Source organism: Leucoraja erinacea, chromosome 30 (genome assembly GCF_028641065.1).
Source record: "Leucoraja erinacea ecotype New England chromosome 30, Leri_hhj_1, whole genome shotgun sequence".
Classification (NCBI taxonomy): domain Eukaryota; kingdom Metazoa; phylum Chordata; class Chondrichthyes; order Rajiformes; family Rajidae; genus Leucoraja; species Leucoraja erinaceus.
The window spans coordinates 26,616,793-26,638,561 of record NC_073406.1 but is presented as its reverse complement, the minus strand read 5'-3'; the positions used below and the strand labels follow the sequence as shown (position 1 = coordinate 26,638,561).

The following is a 21,769-nucleotide window of genomic DNA, read 5'->3' as shown; positions in this document are numbered from 1 at the left end:
TCCTCCTGCGCTCCAAGGAATAGAGACCCAGTCTACTCAACCTCTCCCTATAGCCCAGACCCTCTAGTCCTGGCAATATCCTCGTAAATCTTCTCTGTATACTTTTCAGTTTGACAATATCTTTACTATAACATGGTGGCCAGAACTGAACACAATATTCTATATGCGGCCTCACCAACACCTTATACAACTGCAACATGACCTCCCAACTTCTATACTCAATACTCTGACTTATGAGGGCCAATGTGCCAAAAGCCTTTTTGACCACCTTATCTACCTGCAACTCGACCTTCAAGGAACCATGCACCTGTACTCCTAGATCCCTCTGCTCTACAACACTACCCAGAGGCCTACCATTCAATGTGTAGGTCCTGCCCTTGTTAGACGTTCCCAAAATGCAACACCTCACATTTCTCTGTGTTTAATTCCATCAACCATTCCTCAGCCCACCTGGCCAATCGATCCAGAGCCTGCTGTAATTTTTCACAATCATCTTCACTATGTGCAAAACGGGCCCAGCACCGAACCCTGAGGCACACCACTAGTTACAGGCCCCCAGCCCGAAAAGCAACCTTCCACCATCACCCTCTGCTTCCTTCCATGAAGCCTATGTTCTATTTTCTGTTTGAAGAAGGGTTTCAGCCTGAAACGTTGCCTATTTCCTTCGCTCCATTTTTGTGTACCTTCTATCCATTCAGTTGTCTGTCCTTGGATCCCATGCGATCTTAAACGTTGTTAGTTTCTGCCTCAACGTCCTCCTCTGGCAGTTCATTCCATATACGCACCACCCTCTGTGCTCACCAAGTCCATGACCAGATTCATCGCTCACTTAGGTGCAAGGGGCCATGGCATGCACACCTTTGGGATGTTGGGAGGAACAGGGAGAGCAGGCACCAAAGGCAGAATTGAACCTGTGTGGCTGGAGCTGTATCAGCTGTGCTGCTGTCAGGGTGAAGGGGAGTAATTCCCTCGTCTGGAAACCTGGCAGGTGCATAAGAGGACGAGGGTAGCATGGAAGCAGACAGGACAGTGGCTCTCTGGGGTGAGTGGCTGAGCTCCTCCCCACTCTCAGCTCCCTCACATATTCAGTGTACAACAGCACCACCTGCTGCTGGGACCCAGAGCTGCGGGGAATATCAGCCATCCCCTGCCTCTGTTATCCAGGGGTCGGACAATCACAACTAAAGGGTTTGTGTTCAAATCCTGTACTGCTGCTGACAATCTAGATGTATAATTACAGGAATTACACAACACATAATACAGACCTTTTAAACCCAACAAGGGGGACGAAGGGAGTCGGGAGTGCTGGTACAGGACTACCAAGAAGCTCATTTGCAAGTTGAATCAGTAGCAAGGAAGGCAAATGCAATTTTAACATTTATTTCTAGAGGACTAGAATATAAAAACAGGGATGTGTTGCTGAGACTGTTCCGACCGCATTTGGAGTATTGTCAGCAATTTTGGGTCCCATATCTCGGAAAGGATATGCTGGCACTGGAGAAGGTCCAGGGGAGGTTTACGAGAATGATCCCGTGAATAGTGGCACAGTGGTAGAGTTACTGCCTTGCAGCGCCAGAGAACCAGGTTCGATCCTGACTCTGGGTGCTGTCTGTACGTTCTCCCCGTGACCGCATGGGTTTTCCATGAGATGTTTGGTTTCCTCCCACGCTACAAAGACGTCCAGGTTTGTAGATTAATTGGCTTGGTATAAATGTAAAATAATGTCCCTGGTGTGTGTAGGGTAGTGTTGATGTGAGGGGTCCGCTGGTCAGCATGGACTCAGTGGGCCGAAGTTCCTGTTTCCCCACTGTATCTCTAAACTAAACTAAAGTAAAACTAATTTGGTTAATGTATGATGAGTATTTGACGGCACTGGGCCTGTACTCACTGGAGTTTAGAAGGATGTGGAACTTACCAAATCGTGAAAGAATAGAGTGGATGTGGAGTGGATGTTTCCACTAGTGGGAGAGTCTAGGACCAGACGCCACAGCCTCAGAATAAAAGGAGATGCCACAGCCTCAGAATAAAAGGAGATGAGGAGGAATTTCTTTAGTCAGAGGATGGTGAATCTGTCGAATTCATTGCCACAGAATGCTGTCGAGATTGAGTCAATGGATATTTTTAAGGTGGAGATTGATAGATTCTTGATTAGTACGGATATCAGGGGTGATGGGGAGAAGGCAAGAGAATGGGGTTGAGAGGGGAACATAGAAATATAGAAACATAGAAAGTAGGTGCAGGAGTAGGCCATTCGGTCCTTCGAGCCTGCACCGCCATTCAATATGATCATGGCTGATCTTCCAACTCAGTATCCTGCACCTGTCTTCTCTCCATACCCCCTGATCTGTTTAGCCACAAGGGCCACATCTAACTCCCTCTTAAATATAGCCACTGAACTGGCCTCAACTACCTTCTGTGGCAGAGAATTCCACAGATTCACCACTCTCTGTGTGAAAAATGTTTTTCTCATCTTGGTCCTAAAAGACTTCCCCCTTATCCTTAAACTGTGACCCCTTGTTCTGGATTTCCCCAACATCAGGAACAATCTTCCTGCATCTAGCCTGTCCCTTAAGAATTTTGTAAGTTTCTATAAGAGCCCCCCTCAATCTTCTAAATTCTAGCGAGTGCAAGCCGAGTCTATCCAGTCTTTCTTCATATGAAAGTCCTGACATCCCAGGAATCAGTCTGGTGTACTTTCTCTGAACTGAAAGATAGTTTAGCCATGAATGAATGTAGTATAGTTGATGGGCTGAACTTATGAAATGGTCTTTGCTGGTGTGTATACTAGGTACCAGTACACACTGGGTTGGTAGAAGATGACACTGACTCTGTCGATGACACACACCTTATCTCTGGCTTTGGATGCTGGCACAGGTTGAAACCTCTCCTCTACCCCACCAAGTGCTTCCCTGGTTTTGAAGATGTTCATCAGGTCAGATTTTGTCCTTCTTTCTGCAGAACAACTCCCAGCCTCACAAAGAATGTGACCTTTGATGCTTCCCATCAAATCCCCTGCATTAGCAATAAACATGACAAACATCAATGAACCACTGGCTCAACCTTTCTCAGCTTGGGATCTGGTACAATGCTTGTCAATCCTTATCACTGAGAGGTTGCCATGGAGATGTTAGAACTTACATAAAAGTGTCTTGAATTGAAATATGCAACATATTTGGGGTATTCAATGAGGCTGTGTTGAAATACATTGTGGGGGGGGGGGGGAGGGGGGAAGGGGGGGGGGGGGGGGGTTAGGGGAATGGATTGATTCAAATGCAAACATGTTGTGTGAGGAAGGGGCTGCTGGTGGGTGGGAGGAGACCATTGTTGAGTTGGGTTCAGTTCATTTGAGTTTATTGTCACGTGTACCGAGGTTCAGTGAAAAGCTTTTGTTACGCACTAACCAGTCAACAGAAAGACAATACATGATTACAATCGAGCCATTCATGGTACAGATACATGATAAAGGTAAGAATGTGAATAACATTTAATGCAAGACAAAATCTAGCAACTGCTCTCTAGTTGTGGTGGGATGGTTCAGTTGCCTGATAACAGCTGGGAAGAAACTGTGACTGAACCTGCAGATGTGCGTTTTCATACTTCTGTACCTCTTGTTTGATGGGAGAGGGGAGAAAGAGGGAGTGACCAGGGTGCGACTCATCCTTGATTATGCTGCTGGTCTTGCCGAGGCAGCGTGAGGTATAAATGGAGTCAATGGAAGGGAGGTTGGTTTGTGCAAAGGTCTGGGCTGCGTCCACAATTCTCTGCAATTTCTTGCGGTCTTGGACGGAGTTGTTCCCAAACCGTGCTGTGATGCATCCTGATAAAATGCTTTCTGCGGCGCATCTGTAGAAGTTGGTGAGAGTTGTTGGGGACATGCCCAACTTCCTAAGCCTTCTAAGGAAGTCGAGGCATTGGTGTGTTTACATGACCATTGCTTTAATCTGAGTTGTCCAAGACAAGTTGTTGGTGATATTTACTCTGAGGAATTTGAACTATCTCTAGTTCGGCACGGTCACTGCATGTTCACACACCAAGCCCGATGGGACAGGTGTGTGTGTACTGCATTGCTTCCTGAAGTCCAACACTATCACTTTTGTCTTGCTGACATTGCTGTTAATGCTGCGGGCTGTGTTACAGTTGGAGACAATGTGACCAGTTTGTCAAGAACCATGGAGTCCAAGCCACCAGTCCTGGTAACATGCTCATGAGTATTTTCTGCCCTTGTTCCCAAACGCCTCTAAAGCTGGGAGTGGGAGTGGGTTGCTGCATGTGGCCATTGTTATTGCGATGCAGTGTTTTATTGCCATGTTTGTCTCTGCTCACAGTCTGCCCGCTGGGATTTCATGGATCAAACTGCCAACACCTCTGTGACTGTGGGAACAGTATGGCCTGTGACCCTGTGACTGGCCACTGCCTGTGCCCACCCGGTTACCACGGAGACCGCTGCGAGGAAGGTAATGGGCAAAGCACTTTGTGGCACATGGGCACCCAACGTCACTGCTTTGTTAACCCTATCCACTGCCCTCCACCCAAGGTTCTACCCTGACCTGACCCACAGCCAGAGCTGACTATGTGTGGCTGCCAGCAGACACCCAATGCCACCCAAACCCATGACATTAGCTTTAGCTTTAGTTTAGTGTCGAAATACAGCCCGGAAACAGGCCCTGCGGCCCAACGAGCCCACACCGACCAGCGATCTCCACACACTAACACACTAGGGATAATTTACAATTTTACTAAGCCAATTAACCTACAAACCTGTATGTCTTTGGAGTGTGGGAGGATCAAAGCCGGGCCTCTAGCGCTGCAAGGCAGCAACTCTACCGCTGTGTCTCCGTGCCATCCTGTTGTTGACCAAACCCAGAGAGCAGCCACCATCAACATCCCAACATGTGTCTCTTCCCTCCAGGCCTGACCACGGTTTAATTGATCTGTTGTTATGTTGTCTGCTGTTAATTTGGATAATATCTGCCTCTGCAATGCTCAAGTCCCAGAAACCATCTGCCCATTGAGGGTGGCATGGTGGCACAACAGTATAGTTACTGTCTTACAGTGCCAGAGACTCGGGTTCGATCCTGACTATGGATGATGTCTGTACGGAGTTTGCACGTTCTCCCTGTGACCACGTGGGTTTTTATCTGGGTGCTCCAGTTTCCTCCCACACTCCAAAATCATGCAGGTTTGTAAGTTAATTGGCTTTGGTTGTGAATTGTTCCTAGTGTGTAGGATAGCGCTAGTGTACAGGGGTCACTGGTCAACTGGAACTCGGTGGGTCGAAGGGCCTGTTTCTGCACTGTATCTCTAAACTAAACTAAACTAAACCATCTTGTACCCAAGTTCACCAATCCAATGTCCCAGTACTTTGGTCCATAGCCTTCCATGCCCTGGCAATACAAATGCTCATCTCGGGAGTACCAGCCTCCACCTTCTCCGGCAGTGTGGTCAACATTCCAACTAACCTCTAGATGATAGCAGTTTTCCTCAGATCCCCGCTAATCCTCGTTACTCAAAGTAAAACGTACGAGCTCTGCATTTGGAGTCTCCATTATGGGGAGGAATTTCCTATTAACTAGCCTACCCTTGTTCATCATAACTTTACCACTCTCTCTCAGGCCTCCCTCAGCCTCCTCCGCTCCAAAAGAATAACCCCAGCCTGTGCCCGCTCTCCCCGTAACGGAGGTTTGTGCGTTCCCTCGGCGACTGTGACGTGGCAACATCTACCCCACAGACACGGGGGCCGCGGACGGGAGGTATCTGTGTGACCCTCAGCTTTGTTTGTCTCTGCAGAGTGTGAACAGGGCTGGTACGGAGATGACTGTGGACAGCCGTGTGACTGTGAGGGTGGTGCACCTTGTGAACCCACGAGTGGACAGTGCCTCTGTCCCCCAGGGAGGACTGGCCCCAGCTGCCACCTTGGTGAGTGACCCTTTCACCCATGCTTTTGATATTTCTGCACCCAAACCTCTTCCACCCTGTGTAACTGGAGACCAGAATGAACCACCAGCCCTGTGCTTGCTCATCCACACTCTCTAATCCTACACCTGCTCATTTCAACCACGTCCTCATCCAGAAATATCTCCACGGTCTAACATAGAACAGCACAGGAACAGGCCCTTCGGCCCACAATGTCTATGACAATCATGATGCCAAGACCAACTCTTGCCTGCACATTATCCACATCTCTCCATTCCTTGCACATCCATTTGTCTAGCCAAACCTCTCGAAACTGAGGAAGTTCAGCAAGTCCCCAACAACTCTCACCAACATCTGCAGATGCACCAGGAAAAGTATTTTATCGGCATCCATCACAGCATGGTTTGGGAACATCTGCATCCAAGAAACTGTTGATGTCATCAAGACCATCACACAAACCAACCTCTCTTCCATTGACTCCATTGACATCTCAACCTGCCTCGGCAAGACCAGCGGCATCATCAAGGACCAGTCCCTTGGTACACGAAACACTAAACTAAGTTATAGCCCATCCCTACAACTTCCCTTTGCCTCCCCGTTGCTAGTTATGCCGTTAGTTATCCAGGTCGTGAGCTCAGTAATCCTTTCCTGAACACTATCCGTCCACCTAAGGTCCTGCTTCAAGTTTTTTGGCCAAGTCAACACTCACCAATGCCAAGCATGAACACTCAAAGCTGGAGTAACTCAGTGTGACAGGCAACATCTCTGGAGAGAGGGAATGGGTGACGTTTCGGGTCGAGACCCTTCTTCAGACGTCCCAACCCGAAACATCACCCATTCCTTCTCTCCAGAGATGCCGCCTGTCCCACTGAGTTACTCCAGCATTTTGTGCCTATCTTCGGTTTAAACCAGCACCTGCAGTTGCTCCTTACACACTCACCTGTGCCAGTTACCTTTTTGTCCACCACAAATACCTGTGAAGATTTTCTTCTGCTCTAGGGTTGTATAAGTGGAGGTGACGGAGGAGCAAGGAGTTGCACAATCCATGATTATTTACATTCGTGGCTCAACCAGACCAAGTGGGCAGGCGATAGTGGTAGAGTTGTTGCCATTGATTACCTGCCAGTTCATACACGTTTCCAGTCTCCTGCCGGCACTGGACACCCACACTGACGGCACAGATCCGATCCACTCTAGCAGCACTGTTGTCTTCTACTCCTGCACCAGGGATTGCAGGGAAATCGGCACAGTGGCTGGGAGTGGATCACTTGGATCAGAGGCAAACCTATATTCTTGTATTCTTGTATTCTTGTATTCAAATTTTATTGTCGTTGCCTCACTTTGAGACAACAAAATGAATTTCCCGTACAGCAGTATCATTAAACAAAAAAAAATCACAAGAAAAAATTGCAAAATAAATAATAAATAATAATCGGCACATATTAAAAAAAAAATAAATTAAATGAAATCACTTTTAATCAAAGAGGCAAAAAGTCCACAACACAACATAACATAAATGGCACCCAGGTGAGGACGGCACCATAGCCGGTGAGCTCCCTCCACCATGGTCACTGAGACCCCGGGTCTCAACGCTGCCCCCATGATGTTACTGCTGGAACAGCAGCATCAGTGAGGGTCACTGTGGACAGTAGTCTGTGCCTGAAGGAAGGAACTGCAGATGCTGGATACCTTTCGGCTCAAGAACTTTTTTCAGACAGAGTTGGGGGAGAGGGGAAAGAGAGATATGGAAGGGTACATCTACAGCATGAGAGGGACAGATCAAGGAAATGTAGGTAGACAAATGTGCTGGAGAAACTCAGCTGGTGCTGCAGCATCAACAAATGTAGAATGGTTCACTGTTGGCTGAGGGGAAGGTGACAACGAGGCATAGATAACAGTAACAGAGAGTGAGGGTGGGAGTGGGAAAGAGAGGGAAAGTAAGGGTTCCGTGCAGTTAGAGAAATCATAATTCATACCGCTGGGTTCTCAGCTGCCCAAGCGAAATATCAGGTGCTGTTCTGCCTGCTTTGGAAGTTTGATTGCCTGCACTCTGTCCTAGTCAGTAGCCTAGGGAGCATTATTTTCACCTGGAGTTCCCAGGGGTTGAAAGGTTAGTGAGAAGGGTATAAGTGGAGATGAGAGCTATTGGCCCTTGCTGTGAGCACAGGGACTGCACCAGGAGAAGTGTAACAGGCCAAGTGAGACCATGCTGCCTATAGCCTGCACACACCTCTACTACACTATCCCTGTAGCTGCTAATATTAAACACTGCTGGGCTTGCTGCAACAATGACCCTGTCTAAATATTCCAACATTGTGACAACTGAGTCCCATTCTCATGATTCAGTACGTTAATGATCCCATCACAGACGATTCAGTGGCAAGGCGGAGTTTGGCATTTTACATCTTTTCATAACTCAAAAATGTCTCTTTTAACCATGGCCTGGCAAATGTCAGAACCCTCCCAAACCAGCCCCTAACTGGTGCTTACGGACGTGTTGGAGAGGTCAGACTCCAGTGTACTCGTCAGTAAGAGAGAGCTTCACCTGAGAGGCTGTCTCTGGTCACTAGGGTTGCCAAATTCCTCACTCCCAAATAACGGGGGAAAAAGGACAAAATAAGGGACAAATTCCCAACAGCAATTCATTGACTGACTCGGCCGTGGCTGGGTGAATAATGAGTTGGCCCAGGTGCTGGACTGTACACAAAGCCCAGCCGGCGGGCCAGCTGAGGAGTTTTGGTCTAGGTCGCGTGCAAAGTCCAGCACCCCATCCAACTCATGAACCGATGATTGGCCATGAGAAAGAGGGGTGGTGGTGCCGTGGGCAAGCGAAGGTCCGGGACCACGGGCGAGGTGCTGCTGCTGCACTCCATGGGCTGCACTACATCAGGAGGGGTGAGGAGGGGCCGGACGCAGCGCTCCGACCCTCCAATCCCCTCAACCCGAGTAGTAGCAGTCAAATACGGGACAAGGGCGGTCCCATACGGAACAAACCATTTTAGCCCAATATACAGGCTAATACGGGACAGTGTTCAACCCTTCTGGTCACTGAGGATCGGGCCGTGGCCTCACTTTGTCTCCTCCTCCTTCTCTCCCTCAGACTGTCCCACCAACCGCTATGGGCCAGGCTGCTCCCTGCCCTGTGACTGCTCCAACAAGGGTCGCTGTGATGCTCGCAACGGGCACTGCAGCTGTCTGCACGGCTGGGTCGGGCCCCACTGCCGACAAGGTTAGCACACGTGGCCAGCATTGCAGGGGTGGGAACGGGACCTGGGAGAGGGGTTCACTGACCACCTGTGTGGGGTTGGTGTGGGGGTGAGGGTGTGGGTGGGTTGGTGTGGGGGTGTGGGCAAGGGCGAGGGGGGGGTGGGCGGTGGGTTTTTGGGCGGGGTGGGGGGTTGGGGGAGCTCCACACCACAGTGTGTGCAGATAGGGTTGGGGAGAGCTAAAGATGACCAGTGGTTCAGTACTTCAGAAGCTGCCTCAAAGCCGACACTGGAATGAGAGTTTGAGGCCCAACAACAGCTCATTTACACATGCTTGGCCCATGTGAGAGTGAGAATGTGTAACAGGGAAATGTGGGCAATGGGATAAGATTGACGGCCGGCATGGACACAATGATTGGTGAGACCAAATCTGGAGTATGGGGTGTGGTCGCCAAATTATAGAAGGATGTCAACAAAATAGAGAGAGTTGAGGGAGATTTACTAGAATGTTGCTAAACAACTAAGTTACCAGTGGTCTTTATTCTCTGGAGCGCAGAAGGTTAAGGGGGGACTTGATAGAGGTCTTTAAAATGATGAGAGGGATAGACAGAGTTGAAAGGACAAGCTTTTCCTTTGAGAATAGGGAAGATTTTGAGGGGGACATGACTTCAAATTAAGGGACAGAAGTTTAGGGGTAATATGAGGGGGAACTTCTTTACGCAGAGAGTGGTGGCGGTGTGGAATGAGCTCCCATGTGGAAGTGGTGGAGGCAGGTTCATTGGTATCATTTAAAAATAAATTGGATAGGCATATGGATGAGAAGGGAATGGAGGGTTATGGTACGAGTGCAGGCAGATGGGACTAAGGGGAGAAAAATTTGTTCGGCATGGACTTGTAGGGCCGAGATGGCCTATTTCCGTGCTGTAATTGTTATATGGTTATATGGTTAATGGGCCGAGTGGTCTCCTCTTGGGAGAGAACGTGAGCTGTGCTGTGTGATTTCAGGAGGACCACCCATACCGCCCCACCAGGTGGCAGCTGCTGCAGCACTGGGGAACGTGGTAGCAGACACTGTCGGGCGGCTGTAGTCACCACAGGGAAAGCCCTCTCTGGCAGGCGTCACGGAGACCGCTTCTCATCCCACACCCCTGACCGAAGACACACACCACACACAGCAGATCGACAGCAGCGCACACTGGGAGTGGCGGCACGAGTCGCAGCCTCACACAGACACTCGGCTCAATCATAGACCACTACCACCTGCTGACGGACTTGGGCTCAGACTCCACATGTGGTCACTGTCCTGGAGACAGAGAATGGTCCAATTCCATCGACTCCCGACGTCTTGAAACCCAAAACGCCGAACAAGCTCAACGTCGAGGCTGCTGGAAATATTCTTGATACCTTAAAGACCTTTCTTTTACTACAATACACAGTATATATAATTTTATTTTTGTAAAGCAAATCCTGGATGGGGCGGATTAGTGGAGATTCGGGTCCCTGGCCCCACACTGACTGACTGACTGAGGGAGTGGGTGAACATCGAGACCTGTCTTCCATCTGGTGTGGGCCTGTGGCTGCCTCCTCCATCTCACTGGGACCAGCATGGAAGCAGGAGCAAGCTGCCAGCACTGACGAGGCTCTCCTGGAGCTGGTGAACGTTTGATCTGCCCAGAGCCCGTGGGCAGGGTGAAGGGATTGTAACCGCGTGGAGAGGGGATGTATCTCTGGCATTCCCACAGCCGCCAGTCCCCATTGCAATCTGTTCAAGACCAGCCCAACCCTCACTCAGTAGCGGTCCCATACTCCCAACTGACTCACTCCCTCTGCTTCCCTAACAGGCAGACCCCTCCCTGCACACCCTACGCTGCAGACACAGCAGAAGGGGTTCAATTCCACAAGTCCCACTGAACTATACGTGAATGGCTTCACAAGCATCTGTTGGCAGGTCGAGCATGAATAAGTCACGAGCCTCTCACGTCCTCCCCTTTCTCCCTCTGTGGGGTTGGTCTATTTGAATTCCTCAGGTTCTCTATAAATGTACAACACTTCCATCTGCTTCAGTGCCTTCAGTTCCAGGGACCACAACACTGCCAGCCCCTCCACTACCCCTGCACTGTTTACACATTGGGAGCCATGTTACTGATACACTTTGGGTTAGTTGGAAGTTTCTGTTTCAACTTGACCATCTCCTTTCATCCTTTCTTCCCCCATCAGTTTAATAATCATATTTACAAAAATTGTCATTTGCAACTAACAATTGCAAGTATCTGTGAATTCTTTCTGGCAACTCGGTGTGGGTGGCACGATGGCCCAGCGGTAGAGTTGCTGCCTTTACAGCGCTAGAGACGCAGGTTCGATCTTGACTACATGTGCTGTCTGTCTGTACAGGTTTGTACGGTCTCCCCGTAACTGCTTGAGATTTCTCCATAAGCCCCAGTTTCCTCCCATACTCCGAAGACGTGCAGGTTTGTAGGTTAATTGGTCCGGATGTGCAGGACATAGAACCAGTGTACGGGTGATCGCTGGTCGGCGTGGACTCGGTGGGCCGAAGGGCCTGTTTCCATGCTGTACCTTGTAACTGAACTAAACTACAGTGGAGAGAAGGGTGACCAAAACACCAAGGGTGCAGCCTAATTTCTTTGTTTCTGGGACAAACTGTTTTCTTCTCACTTGATATCCTCTCAGTGTTTAAGCTGACGTTACACCGTGGACTTTGATGCAGTGCCAATGCATGGATACTGGCTGCTCAGCAGTGTACAGGACTGTTACCAACACTGCACTGGAGGTATCCTCATCCTCTCCATATCCTTCTGCTGCAGTCATTTCAGTATTTCACACAGTTCTAGGGCTCAGCTACTACCAGTGATCCTGTACAGCTGCTGTAATTGAACATGCCCTTGTAGAATATGTCCGCTCTTTTACAAGAAACAATGTCTGAAAATCAAAGTGACCACATTTACCACTTAAAGTGTTGGAATAACTCAGCAGGGCAGACTGCATGCTGCCTGAGTTACTCCAGCACTTTGTGTCTTTTTTTTGGACAACCAGCATCTGCAGTTGCCTTTTTCTGCATTTCTACAAAACGCTTGCTACCATAGCAAAGGTGGCTGGAGGCTGCGCTGTTTCACCTATCCACAGTCATTTGTCTGCAGGCCAGTGATTCACGTGTAATTCAGGAGAGTGCACAACAGACAGGAGCTAGTGGGATCAACGTGCATGGTTTCTCCAACACTCTGGCCTGGCATTGACCCACAGCCCAGTCCCAGACTTGCCCGTCTAGCAATAAAGTAGAGGGGCCCCCTGTGGAACACACACCACCTTCATCCACTGGACCCCACGCCCCCTGCTGGTGGGGAGAAAGGTTTGCTCTCCATCTACAGTCAATGGTGTAGATCTACAATTATCTACATTGACTCCCAGGACTGGCTGATGGAGCTGAGCTAAGACCAGGGCTCAGGGACTTGCAGTCTTCCATAGGTGCACAAGGTCACCCCTAATTCCATGTCTAGGAGCAGACTTATGCCATTCAGCCCATCCAGTCCACTCCACCATTCAATCATGGCTGATCTATCTTTCCCTCTTAAACCCATTCTCCTGCCTTCTCCACAGAACCCCTGATACCTGTACTAATCAAGAATCTATCAATCTCTGTCTTTAAAATACCCATTGACTTGGCCTCCACAGCCTTCCACAGATTCACCACCCTTTAACTAAAGAAATTCCTCCTCGTCTTTCTAAAGGTACATCCTTTTATTATGAGGCTATGGCCTCTAGTCATAGACTCTACCACTAGTGGAAAGATCTTCTCCACATTCATTCTATCCTGGCCTTTCATTATCGGGTAAGTTTATTTTTTTATCACACAAAGAGTGTGGGTGTATGGAATGAGCTGCCAGAGGAGGTAGTTGAGGCAGGGACTATTCCAACATTTGCGAAAGTTAGACGGGTACATGGATAGGCCAGGTTTGGAGCGATATGGGCCAAACGCAGGCAGGTGGGACTAGTGTAGCTGGGACATGTTGGTCGCGTGGATAAGTTGGGACAAAGGGCCTGTTTCCACACTGTATCACTCTATGACTCTAGCACCCCCACCCCCACCACCCACCTACCTCATCATACTAAACTCCAGCGAGTACAGGCCCAGTGCCATCAAATGCTCATCTTATGTTAATCCACTCATTTCTTGGATCATTCTCGTAAACCTCAGCTGGACCCTCTCCAATGCCAGCACATCCTTCCCCTCTCCCGCAACCCATCAGAAAACCTAGGGAACTGTGACCTTCTGCAGCAGGCCATTCGGCCCAATACTTGCTGCTTCCCCTCTTGGAGACAGGACCTCTGACTGGAGCCCAACATATACCAGCAGTGCTTCTAGACCACAGCCAGGCTGATACCAAGGCAGGAACCACAGGGAGTGCCCAGAGCTCCATTTATTAAAAGGACTATTCCACCCACCACTTACCTACTTTTACCATTAGATACCGAGCAATAGCTTGAATTCGTAATTCATTATCCGAGTCCTCAGGATGGTGATAAAGAAGCAGGCGTCTTGCAGGCGTTGGGTGGCGTTTGCTGTCAGGAGGCAGTCCGTATTCATCGGACCACTTGCACCTCTTAGAGGAGCCTCCTAAAGGTGGCTAGAACCATAGACATTGACAGACAAATGGCCATAGACACTAGCTAAAGCAAACTGCCCTGGACACTGGCTATGCCAAAGCCATGCTTAGCTGGCAGTCAAATGTAAAATATTTCTGACATTCAGAAACTCTTTTGAAATAATTAGAGTCAAGGGAAACATATTAAAACACTAATATATCCAGCATTTAAATAAAGAAATCAAAACCTTCTTACACGCCCCTTTGTACCAACCTTCCTCCATTGGGTGAGTAGAGGAGAACTGTCTCGTGTTGAACCTGGCGACCTTCGTACATCAGGTTCACCAGTTGAAGGCATCGTTGATGACCTGCTTCCTACCTTGCCCTGTGACTCTGAGTCAGTGTGGGCCCTGAGTGTGTGGAGCAGGGCACAGCCTGGCAGGGCAAGCAGGGGATGCACTCCTTCTACCATAGAACATAGGAGAGTAGCGCATAGGAAGAAGCCCTTCAACCCACAGTGTCTGTGCCCAACCTGATGCCAAGAACAATTCCTAACTCCCTGCACATGATCGATATCTATGTGCCAATCTAAAAGGCACTTTAATGCTGTTATTGTATCTGCCGCAAACACCATCACTCACCCCTAGCAGCGTGTTCCATGCCCGCACCTCCTCTGTGTAAAACATTGCCTCGCACATCTTCTTTAAATTTTGCCCGTCTCCCCAATACACTCTAGTGTCGGATATTTCCATCTTGGGATAGCGTTTCCGACTGTCTGTCTGTGTCTCAGTATTTTACCTGCTTAAATCAGGTCTCCATTCAACCTCCACTTTGTCCAACCTCCCCTTGATGTCTTTATTCTTTGGAGCGCAGAAGGTTAAGGGGGGACTTAATATAGGTCTTTAAAATGATGAGAGGGATAAACAGAGTTGACATGGATAAGCTTTTTCCATTGAGAGTAGGGAAGATTCAAACAAGAGGACATGACTTGAGAATTAAGGGACAGAAGTTTAGGGGTAACATGAGGGGGATCTTCTTTACTCAGAGAGTGGTAGCGGTGTGGAATGAGCTTCCAGTGGAAGTGGTGGAGGCAGGTTCGATTTTATCATTTAAAAATAAATTGGATAGGTATATGGATGGGAAAGGAATGGAGGGTTATGGTCTGAGTGCAGGTAGATGGGACTAGGGGAAAATAAGTGTTCGACACGGACTAGAAGGGCTGAGATGGCCTGTTTACGTGCTGTTGTTGTTATATGGTTATATGGTTATCAAAGCTAACACCCCCTCAAACAGACATCCCCTAAACCCATTCCAAAGCCTCCACATCCTTCCTGCATTACAGTGACCAGAACTGCATACAATACTCCAAATGTGGCTTAACCAAAGTCCTATAGAGCGGTATCTAGAATTCCTCACTCTTATACCCCAGCCAACAAAAAAGCAAGCAGACATCTGCCTTCTTTACTGCTCAATTTATTTGTGCAGCCACTTTCAGGAATTTATGGACTTGAACTCCAAGATCCCTCTGTTTTTATTAAACCTCTCTATTTTTTCCTTAGATTTGACTCCCAAACTCTAATCTCTCACACTTGCTCGGGTTAAATTCCACCTGCCATTTCTCAGCCCACTTCTGCAGCTGATCCTTATCCCACTGTATACGTTGACAGCCTTATTCACAGTGCATGACCCCAGCAACTCAATGTCATCTGCAGACATACTACCCAACACGTCTACGGTTATCAGCGGGTGCAGCAGCATCTATGGAGCGAAGGAAATAGGAGACGTTTCAGGCCAAAACCCTTCTTCAGACTGAAGAAGGGTATCGGCCCGAAACGTCACCTATCTCCTTCGCTCCATAGATGCTGCTGCACCTGCTGAGTTTCTCCAGCATTTTTGTGTACCTTCGATCTTCCAGCATCTGCAGTTCCTGCTTGAACACATCTACGGTTATATCCATTTACCTCATTGGCACTGTGCTCGATACGTTCCTTCACAAGGGGACATAGTTGTTGAGTGTAGGGGCAGACCGACCGGGATTACTGTTTTTTGCATCTTAATCTTCATATACTCTGCCCGATAATGTCAAAGGCTGAGGCTGGTGGTTTGAATGTGACCACCAGTCACCAGAATTCCATCGTCAATTAGTTTAATTTAGAGATAAACGTGGAAACAGGCCCTTCGGCCCCCCGAGTCCGTGCCGACCAGCGATCCACATACACTGGCACTATTCTACACACACACATGGAACAATTGAGTCGTGGCTCCAAGACATGGGAAATGACCCAATTTTCTAAAGCCGGTTAGATCTTTACTGCAAGGACTGGTGTTCCACAGTGGGGCCAATAGCAGGGGGTCTTTCATGGATGTGGTGAGTGTAGGACCCTTCCTCGCATACACTGCATCCAACCAGTCGCCACCGACTTGGATCCCCGTGTCATAGACAACAAGCAGCTGTCTAGAGATGGGTGACTTTGTGGGGTTGAACAATCTCCCGTTTGCCCAATAGATTATGTGGGCGGCACGGTGGCGCGGCGGTAAAGTTTCTGCCTCACAGCGATTGCAGCACCAGTGACCCGGGTTCGATCCTGATTACGGGTGCTGCCTTTACGGAGTTTGTACGTTCTCCCCGTGACCTGCGTGGGTTTTCGCCGAGATCTCCGGTTTCCTCCCACACTCCAAAGACGTACAGGTATGTAGGCTAATTAGCTTCGTATCAATGTTAAATTGTCCATGGTGTGTGTTGGATAGTGTTAATGTGCGGGGATAAAGTTAGTGGAAACCTACTGAAGGTGCAGGATTGAAAAGTAACTGTGGGGTCACCAGCTTGTGGCAAATTCAGGCCTTGTACAGACTTGTGTGGGAGTCACAGCTCGCTCGCAGTTACGCAAAGAAACCCTGGCAACTCCACATACAATTGGCTAATAAAGTATGATGATGATTATAAAGCAGTTCCAAAGTGTTGATGTGCTTCAGTTCCCCAATGGTCACGTTGTGCTCTGAATGATAGGAAAATGAAATCGATCAATTGACAAGTGACTGGATTTTCACAGAATGAGATTAAAAATCTCTCAACCACCAAACCTGGAGTTTAGGATTAAACTAGAGGTGCTATTATGAATATATGAATAAATATCAGGTCATTTGTGTTTTATTCAAATTAGCGTGTTGTGTACACATGGTTTTCTAATGGAAGTATTTGTATTCATGTATACTATAATAAAAGGATTCTGAACTCAACAACTCAATTTGCATAACTTACAATGTTAACCACCTCCGGGGATGGATTCCCGAGTCCAGCTTGTTATTGTGTCTTGTGTTGCATTTATATTGGTGCTGCCTAACATCAAAGTGATTCACAGAGCAGTTGTAACCAAAGATCCTATAACAAGCAAGACAGTCATGGGCAAATTCATGGGTAATTTTAGGCCCCATTGCCGTAACCGGCTTCCGTCTCCGCACCAAAGATCCCATAGATACTAGCAAAGATACTAGTGCGGAGACGGAAGCCGGTTACGGAAACATCCTCGTATAAATAAAAGTTATTTAGGAAAAATCTTCAGAATTATAATTTATTAACAAAAACTTTTTCCCTGCAATTGATTATACTGCGGGTCGGATCGGGTTACTGAAATGGATGAAAAAAAGGCCCACGTTCCACTCCGTTGCGTACTACACGTCAGCCCATTGCATTTAGCAGGAGTGGTCTATCTTGCTCCACTATAGGATCTTTGCTTGTGACAAAGTAAACTGCTTCCAGGTGTTTTGCAGGAGTAGTGAAGCATAAATGTAGACACCAAACTGCATATAGAGAAGTAGGTGGTGGCTGCATGGTCTGGAGAAAATAAATAGGTGACGTTATTGGGTCGAGACCCTTCTTCAGATTGAGAGTCAGTGGAGAGGGAAATAAGAGATACAGTAAGGTTCATAGAACAAATGGTGAGGGTGGGGGTGGGGGGGGAGGGGGGGAGGGGTTGGAGGGAAGAAAGTATTTGCTTTCTTCCCTTCCCGTGATCAAACCCACGAACAAGGGAGGTGCCGTGGTAGTCTGGCCCGTTGATCTCTACAAGGCTGAGGCCACGCGCCAACTCTCAGACACCTCCTCCTACTTATCCTTGGACCATGATCCCACAGATGAACACCAGGCCACTATCTCTCGCACCATCACTGACTACATCAACTCCGGCTCCCTGCCCTACCAAGCCTTGAACATCATCGTTCCCCAGCCCCACACGGCCCGATTTTACCTTCTCCCCAAAACCCACAAACATGACTGTCCTGGTAGACCCATTGTTTCCACCTGTTCATGCCCTGCCGAAATTATTTCAACATACCTTGACTCCATCCTATCCCCCCTGGTTAAATCTCTCCCTACCTATGTTCAAGACACCTCACACACTAATATCATCTCCGGGAATTCCATTCTCTAGGCCCCCATCCCTTCATCTTCACCATGGACGTCCAGTCACTCTACACCTCCATCCCCGACCAGGAGGGTCGTATAGCTCTCCGTTTCTTCCTCGACCGGAGAATCAACCAATCCCCGTCCACAGATACTCTCCTCCACCTAGCGGAGCTGGTCCTTACCCTTAATAAATTTTCCTTTGACTCCTCCCATTTCCTCCAAATACAAGGCGTAGCTATGGGCACACACATGGACTGTAGCTACGCCTGCCTCTTTGTCGGGTACGTCGAACAATCCTTGTTCAATACGCACCAGGGCCCCCATCCCCGACCTCTACCTCCACTACATCAACGACTGCATTGGTGCCACCTCCTGCACCCACACACAACTGACTGACTTCATCCGCTTCACCACTAACTTCCATCCGGCACTTACACCTGGACCATTTCCGACAATTCCCTACCATTTCTTGAACTCACTATCTTCATCGCAGGGGATAGACTACTGACCGACATCCACTATAAACCCACTGACTCCCGTGGCTATCTGGACTACACTTCTTCCCACCCCGCTTCCTGTAAGGACTCCATCCCCTACTCCCAATTCCTCCGTCTACGCCGCATCTGCACCCAGGATGAGGAGTTCCACACCAGGGCATCGGAGATGTCCTCATTCTTCAGGGAACGGGGGTTCCTCTCCCCCACCATAGATGAGGCTCTAACCAGGGTCTCTTCCATACCCCGTGATTCAGCTCTCACTCCCCTTCCCCCCACTTGTAATAAGGACAGAGCCCCCCTTGTCCTCATCCTCCACCCTACCAGCCGTCACATACAACAAATAACCCTCCGTCATTTTCGCCACCTCCAACGTGACCCCACCACTCGCCACATCTTCCCATATCCCCCCCTGTTGGCTTTCCACAGAGACTGCTCCCTCCGTAACTCCCTGGTCAATTCGTCCCTTCCCACCCTCTCTCTGGGCACTTTCCCTTGCAAGCGCAGGAAATGCTACACTTGTCGCTTTACCTCCCCCCTCAAATCCATTCAAGGACTCAAGCAGTCATTCCAGGTGCGACAGAGGTTCATCTGCACCTCCTCCAACCTCATCTATTGCATCCGCTGCTCTAGATGTCAGCTGATCTACATCGGTGAGACCAAGCGTAGGCTTGGCGATCGTTTCGCCGAACACCTCAGCTCGGTCCGCATTAACCAACCTGATCTCCCGGTGGCTCAGCACTTCAACTCCCCCTCCCATTCCCAATCCGACCTTACTGTCCTGGGCCTCCTCCATGGCCAGAGTGAGGACCACCGTAAATTGGAGGAGCAGCACCTCATATTTCGCTTGGGGAGCGGTATGAACATTGACTTCTCTAATTTCAGGTAGTCCTTACTTTCTTCTCCCCTTCTCAGCTCTCCCCCAGCCCTATGGCTCCACCTCTTCCTTTCTTGCCCCCCCCCCCCCCCTCACATCAATCTGAAGAAAGGGTTTTGGCCCAAAACGTTCCCCATCTCCTTCGCCTTCGCTCCATTGATGCTGCCTCACCCGCTGAGTTTCTCCAGCATTTTTGTCTACCTTCGATTTTCCAGCATCTGCAATTCCTTCTTAAACATAGAACAAATGGATGAGATATTTCGGGTCGAGACCCATGTTCAGGTGTAAAGAGCAAATGAATGCAAGGTATGCAAACGGACAAATCAAAGACAGCAACGATGATGAAGGGAAGGTGGAACCCACGTCTGAAGAAGGGTCTCGACCCGAAACATCACTTATTCCGTCTCTCCAGCATTTTGTGTCTACCTTTGATTTAAACGAGCATCTGCTGTTCTTCCCTACATATGGAGCCCACAATGGTCCATTGTTGGCTGTGGGGAAGGTCATAGTGTCATAGCGTGATACTGTGTGGAAACAGACCCTTCGGCCCAACTCGCCCACATCGGCCAACATTGTCCCATCTACACAAGTCCCACTTGCCTGCGCTTGGTCCATAACCCTCCAAACCTGTCCTATCCATGTACCTGTCTAACTGTTTCTTAAACAATGGGATAGTCCCAGCTTCAACTACCTCCTCTGGCAGCTTGTTCCATACACCCACGTGTGTGAAAAAGTTACCCCTCAGATTCCTATTAAATCTTTTCCCCTTCACCTTGAACCTATGTCCTCTGGTCCTCGATTTCCCTACTCTGGGTAAAAGACTCTGTGCATCGACCTGATCTATTCCTCTCATGATTTTGTATACCTCTATAAGATCTCCCCTCATCCTCCTACGCTCCATGGAATAGAGACCCAGCCTACTCAACCTCTCTCTATAGCTCACACCCTCTAGTCCTGGCAACATCCTTGTACATCTTTTCTGAACCCTTTCAAGCTTGACAATATCTTTCCTATAACATGGTGCGCAGAACTGGACACAATATTCGAAATGCGGTCTCACCAACGTCTTATACAACCGCAACATGACCTCCCAACTTCTATACTCAATACTCTGACTGATGAAGGTCAAAGTGGCAAAAGCCTTTTTGATCACATTTAGGCTCCCCCCCGGTGAATGCTATGTACTTACCTTTTTCTGTTTCTCTCCCGAGTACAGGCCTCGTGGCCAAAGATCTTATAGCAAAGCAAGATAGGCTACTACTGCTAAATGCAATGGACTGACGTGTAGTACGCTATAGAGGGGATCATGGGCATTTTTCCACGCCCATTTTAGCAACCGGAGCCTACCTAACCCGACCCGACTCGCACTGTAATCAATGTTGCGAGGCAACAGTTTGTGTGGGTCAGATTCATAAATCTGTCAGTTCAAACTTCTTGTCAAGAATAAAATTTGATTCTGGTAATTGTCTTTTTTAATGTTTTTTAAATCATTTCTTTTTAAATGGCTCACAAACAGTGTTTGAGTTGATTTTGTAGTAACCGGAACCGACCCAACTCGCAGGGTGATTGACAGGGGGGGACTTTTTGTGCGTGATTATAGGGTTAGATTCATAATTCTGTTAGTTCATAATTCTGTTGATTCTTGTTAAAGAATAAAAATGTTTATAAACACACATACATGAAAATTATATAAATGTATATAACACACACAATTATATTTCTTCTAATCCAATAATGAACTTTATTTCAGACTAGACAAGGGACATTAAATAAGAAACATTGTAAACCTCCCTGCAACTTCACACACACTAGGCCTTATCCCCCCCGGCACTCTCTCGCCTGCCCCCTTACTACAATGTCCCCCCTCCTATGCCCCTCTCCCCGCTGCCCTGGGCCCCGCACTCTCTCTCCCCGCTGCCCCGGGCCCTCTCTCCTCGCTGCCCCGGGCCCCGCACTCCTTCTCCCCGCTGCCCCGCACTCTCTCTCCCCGCTGCCCCGCACTCTCTCTCCCCGCTGCCCCGGGCCCCGCACTCTCCCTCCTCGCTGCCCCGGACCCCGCACTCCTTCTCTTCGCTGCCCCACACTCTCTCTCCCCGCTGCCCCGCACTCTCTCTCCCCGCTGCCCCGGGCCCCGCACTACTTCTCCTCGCTGCGGATCCAATCTTTGGCCGGAAGCAAGAAGGCGGGAGCAAGAAAGCGGAGCAAGATGGCGGAGTCAGGTTGCTAAAATGTGTCGTATAATCACCCATGAATCCGCCCATGAGCGTACCTCATGTTTG

The 21,769-nt window shown here is 48.8% G+C and overlaps 1 protein-coding gene across 2 annotated transcripts in view; it reads left to right on the top strand.

Annotated features, from left to right (window-relative positions):
* LOC129711769 (multiple epidermal growth factor-like domains protein 6) overlaps positions 1-17,113 on the top strand; it is a 552,574-nt gene extending 535,461 nt beyond the window's left edge. For both annotated transcript variants that reach the window (XM_055659700.1, XM_055659701.1), the window contains 4 exons: positions 4,326-4,454; positions 5,788-5,916; positions 9,014-9,142; positions 10,125-17,113. In XM_055659700.1, the coding sequence (XP_055515675.1) occupies positions 4,326-4,454; positions 5,788-5,916; positions 9,014-9,142; positions 10,125-10,207 (470 nt within the window). In that variant the 3' untranslated portion in view covers positions 10,208-17,113. The remainder of the gene's footprint in view (positions 1-4,325; positions 4,455-5,787; positions 5,917-9,013; positions 9,143-10,124) is intronic.
* Positions 17,114-21,769: the final 4,656 nt, after the last annotated feature.